At 33.7% G+C, this 5,442-nt stretch overlaps 1 protein-coding gene across 1 annotated transcript in view; it reads left to right on the top strand.

Moving 5' to 3' along the window:
* The first annotated feature begins 971 nt into the window (after positions 1-971).
* The window catches only part of LOC107092146 (potassium channel subfamily K member 2-like), an 18,907-nt gene continuing 14,436 nt past the window's right edge, over positions 972-5,442 (top strand). The window contains exons 1-5 of the mRNA XM_015386464.1: positions 972-1,180; positions 2,887-2,993; positions 3,135-3,250; positions 4,196-4,286; positions 4,746-4,863. Coding sequence (XP_015241950.1) covers position 1,180; positions 2,887-2,993; positions 3,135-3,250; positions 4,196-4,286; positions 4,746-4,863 — 433 coding nt within the window. The 5' untranslated portion in view covers positions 972-1,179. The remainder of the gene's footprint in view (positions 1,181-2,886; positions 2,994-3,134; positions 3,251-4,195; positions 4,287-4,745; positions 4,864-5,442) is intronic.

Here is a 5,442-nt window from a genome sequence, read left to right as displayed (position 1 = left end):
CATACAAAGTGTATTTATCTGGATCTGAGAAGAAACTAAACAGAAAATTTGGTAAAACTTTTGATGGCAACATGACTAAATGTTAAAAGATCTCCAGAAAGCATGAAGAATAATTGACAATCCTGAGATATTGAAAGAAGAAGTTTGTGTAAAGCTCTGGTTCTGGGAGCAGGAACCAAAGAACAAGCAGGCAGACAGGAGCAAATCGCTGAGTGGAAAATATGATTTAAAGAAAAAGTCAAGAAATTAACTAGCAAAACTACAGGCTGGTAAGACATGAAGTAGAAAAACTAATTATGAACCAAGGAGCAGCAAGGCATGAACAAAAAAGATTTTTTTTTTTAATAAACAGAGTTGATTAGTAAATAATAAAGAGAAAACTGAATACTTAAATATAAGTTTAGAAAGTATACCAAACAATGTACTTTTAGTGTACTTGAAGTATTACTAAAGTAATACTTCTTCAAACTAAATTTGGACATTTTTAAGTTTACTAAAGTATACTTAAAGTATACTTTAGTAAACAATAAAGTAAACAATAGAATAATCAAGTACACTTGAATCTACTATTGTTAAGTATATGAAATATAGTTTAGAATAAATAAACTCTAAGTGCACTGCCTGATTTTAAGTATGAAATTAGTGCACTTTTAATATACTGAATAAACTACTTTTTGCTGAGGGATGAATGGAGCTTAGCAGACATGAGGGAATAAAGCAAATAGCCTAGTTTAGCAAGACTCCACGATTTAAAAAAAAAAACTTTAAGAGAACAACACGCAGAAACGATAGATAATGGTCCAAAGCTTTTGAAATGTGGTTACATTATACAGCTACTATCAGGTGGTAAGGGCATCACCAAACTTGGGGACCACCTCTGCTGCTCCTCCTCCTCCCATATGCAATAAGGCACCTGAGCGAAGCAGCTGTTGGAGAGCTGGGACCGCTACAGACAGAGAGCAGGCAAAGTTTGTACCGAGAAACTCCAAAACACCTACTAAAGTGAAACCCGTCCAACTCTGTTGCACCAGTGTGAGATTCAAGAAAAGAAGCAGAGGGACAACGGAGCGCCAGTCCTCCCGCCCTCCCCGCATAGGAGGAAAGATTCCCCGCAACGCAGTGAGAGCTTCGGGTGAGGAGAAGAGGAGAGCGGAGGGTATTGGATAGCCAACAACAACCAGTAAGTAAAGACGCTTTGTTATGCGAAAAATAAAATAAAAAATCACAGTTTTGGACCTGGAGTAAAACAGGCGTATTTATTTGGTGACATTGTTTGTATATAAAAATATATGTTCACCAGAAACTTCACTTCCCTGCACTCTATTACCTATCTGAGAGCTACAGGTTCCTTTGTCAATCTAGCAAAATATTCCTAAATTTACTCACTTTTTTTCTAAGGTAGACAAACCTTCTTAATCCTGGAAAAAAAAAATTAAAAGTTTTACATTGAACTTATAGTAGAACCTAACAGGATCAGCTTCTTATTCTTTACACTTTTTTTTTTTTAATATAAAACATGTTGTTTATAAGAGGGGTTAAATCTGTTCCATAGTTAAAAATGTTTACATCTTTGGGAAAATTTAGTCAATACTTGCGAGAAGTTATAGACATTTAAGGTTCAAAGACAAGTTTAATGAGACTGATAATGATTTCATCCTGAAACAAACCTTGTAATGTTGACGAAAAGTCCCTTACTATTGAGCAAAAATATTTATTCTCTTAAAGGAGGCAAAATTACAGATCAACTGGGTGGCAATCCTGAAGAAATAATTTAAAAATACCTAAAAGTTTATAATGAGCTGAAGGAAAAATGCTTTTCAAAACTATATAACAATTGTAAATACACGGACAAATTAAATTATTGAAGGCAGAATTTTTTACTCAGATCAGATTCTAATCAACAATACTTTTTTGAGGACTACTGAAGTACCTAAAAGATTAATTGGAAAGTTTATTAAAGTATTTGAAGTATAATTGCAACCACAGAGGATAACATAACTGGATTTGTTATATTGTCCTATGTTCTCTTTGAAACATGCAGTATATGCAATCAAACAAACAATCTCTATCTAAATCAGTGCAATAGCATGAATAATTTGTCATCAAATATTATTGGTTTCAGGGTATTAAAGAATATAGCAAGTCACTAACATTGTTAACCTTGCGTGCATCCCTGTGCAGTAATTTATCACTATAAGAGGTACAACTCTATATAGAAACTTTTTTAAGTGCATGTTTTATTTAACAACAATGATGTGAAAACAGAGAAAAAAAACATGCAAATGAATCAATTTACCATTTACTGATCAACTGTGTCAATAGTTTAAGACAAGTCAGTAGGAGTACTAAAAACAGATGTATTATCAGCAAGGGTTTACATAAATATCAAGACAAAATGCTCTACAAATGTAACAGTTGATAAATTCTGTTATTTTCTTATTCATTTTAAAACATAGCAAAAGAGATTCTATGACAATTGAAATAATCTGAATTAGTTGTGTTAAGCAAAGGCATATCCAATGGCAACATCCTAAATCAGCTGATAAGATGTAAATTAAGATGAATGATAGATGGATCTGTTTTTTTTTTTTTTATATAAATTTAATACAAGTGGGAAGACATTGATTTTAATGAGAAATAATTGTAGCCAAGCACGGATCCCTGTAGAATCCCATACATAGTGGAATAAAATAATAAACGAAAGCATCTCAATGTGAGGTTTATTAGACAAAAACATTGATTGTCTCATCCCTACATTTTGAGATATACAGAATTATTTCTTATTACTAGAGCTCTATTTGAATCTTCACTCAAATACTCTCCATATAGCCCCAAACATGCATAGAATGTAAATTATAATGATGCATTTTTTTTCTCTCCTAACAGTGGCTGCTCCAGACTTATTGGACCCAAAATCAGCCACTCACAACACGAAGCCCCGCCTCTCCTTCTCCACAAAGCCAATCACACTGAGTCCTAAGGAGGAAAGTGAGGTAAGAAAGAAAGAAAGAAAGAAAGAAAGAAAGAAAGAAAGAAAGAAAGAAAGAAAGAAAGAAAGAAAGAAAGAAAGAAAGAAAGAAAGAAAACAACTAAATGGTGGACACATCCCGTGTTCTTGTGCGTTGCTTACACAGCAGGTTGTGGCTACAGTGATGAAGTGGAAGACAGTCACCGCCATCTTTCTCTTGGTGGTTCTCTACCTGGTGATAGGAGCAGCAGTCTTCAGATCCCTGGAGCAGCCTCATGAGAGGTGGGCATCTGTCTTTATTTACCTACTACTCCCCATGCCCAACATTAGAATTAAACGGATCACTGCAATAAAAAAATCACAATCTGTTGGAGAAGAAAAGAGAGAGCAGACCTTATCTTCTGCCAGTAGTTTTAATGGTGTGGCTTAATAGTGCATTAAAAAAATGCCAGGTACTTTTTAAATTCTGTCACATAACAACTAAAACAAATTTTTGAAGGATTCCATGTATAACTCCAAAACTAAGTGGCTCATAATCAGAAGAATAAAAAAAAATACACACAAAAAAATGTATAATAAAAACACTGACATCAAACTGTATTTAATGGGACAATTTTTTCTGTTAACAGATTTGTAATTATATTATGTAAAAATTGTTATTTTCCTTCTCTAAATTAAATCAGTTGTTATAAATAAAGAAAATTTATATGAAGATATTGCTTTTTAACCATACTTCAACAAAAAGAATTAAAAATAAAAACTCATTTAACAGGCCTGGAGAATTCAATTCAATTTAGCTTTATTAATCCAGAAGAAAAATTAAATGTTAAATGATGGTACCCTTAGAAAAGACTGTAAATAATGTGAGCAAAGTGAGAAACGTGATGGAGTCACTTTTTTTTTTTTTTTATTATTTATGATATAATAAGTATCAGAGCAAATATGGCTTTTCACACAGTCACAAATGCAAAATAAACATTTTCAGACCCTCATTTATATAAAATAAAAGGGTTTTAAAAGTTGTTCAATACAACATGTGTCATAATTTTGAATGCCAGACTTTAGAAAAAAAATCCTCCTTTGCCTAATTTGAAAAGCCCTTGTTACTGATTTTTTTCCCCCAACAGAATCAATTTAGTCTATCTTCATAAAATATCTTTTTAGAGGGACTTGTTTTTTTTTCTTTCAAAAACATTAAGGATAAAGCTATGTTTCTGACTCTTTTAGTGCCCAGCGTCTGGCCATCCTGTCCCAGAAGCTAGAGTTCCTGTCTGAACACACCTGTGTTAACCAGAGCCAGCTGGAGGAGCTGGTTCAGGTAAGTCGGGGTACACTTAAAATGCTAACATACTACAGCAGGTCCGTTGCCATCTCTCAAATATTCACCACATATATTTTCTTTGTTTAAATGTGCTTGCTAAGTCTGAAAGAGAGTCTTTAGCAAACTAAACTGGACTTAAAATGCAAGTTATGCTATGCCTCTTTCAGAACCATGGACAGCTCCAGATTTATATGGACTGATTGACAAACAGCTGAGCCATAGAAAGTCTGTTATCAGATCCAACTCTGTTGAAGGACCAAAGCTACATGTTTTCAATGTCATCTTCAGTTTTCCTCCATTTCCAGCTTCATACACAGTGTTTTAATATTTTATTATATTAATAGATAGACACAACCATGTGCCTTTATATCTGTATTGATATATCAAGTAAGTTAGAGCAGTATTAAAGCTGCAAGGTTTGTTTTTGGAGTCTTATGAAACCTTTTCTGTTTCTAGCAAGTTGTGTCTGCTGTCCGATCTGGGGTGAACCCTGCAGGAACATTGACCAATCACAGCAGCCTGTGGGACCTGAGTTCTGCTTTCTTCTTCGCCGGAACTGTCATCACCACCATTGGTAGGAGAAAAAATACACAAACACCCAGAACAACCCTATCGATCTACAATGCCTTGTTTAAGTTTATAGCTCTTTAATCTGTTCACAGTTTTACAAGCTGCAACCACAAATTATGTATTTTATTGGTTGATTATGTGGCAAACTAACACAAACATTAAATGGAAGGGAAATTTAACCTGTTTTTCAATGCTTCAAATTTTTCAACAAAATTTGAAAATTGTTGTATGAATCAGCACATACATCCTTTAACCTGATAAATTAAATAAACATCCTAATACAACTAAATATCTCAACAAGTCCCCTTATTCAATATTTAAGTCCACCGATGTTTAATGTTATCTCAGTATAAGTAAATCTGATTTGCGAGAGCTTTAAAGGTTTGTTGTAAATCATTTGCGAACGAACAGCATCATAAAGACCAAGGAACACAGTAGATGGGAGGATTAGTTGTAGTGAAGTTTAAAGCAGGCTTTAAAGCTGAAGTCTGTAAGTTTTTAAAAATCACTTTTTTGTCATATTGGCTAAAACAGTCCCTATGCCCAGCAGCAGTACATGTGATATGTAACCTGTGAAAAAAAC

This window comes from Cyprinodon variegatus, unplaced genomic scaffold, assembly GCF_000732505.1.
Source record: "Cyprinodon variegatus isolate N-32 unplaced genomic scaffold, C_variegatus-1.0 Scaffold369, whole genome shotgun sequence".
Lineage (NCBI taxonomy): Eukaryota > Metazoa > Chordata > Actinopteri > Cyprinodontiformes > Cyprinodontidae > Cyprinodon > Cyprinodon variegatus.
This window is presented reverse-complemented; position numbering and strand designations above follow the sequence as displayed.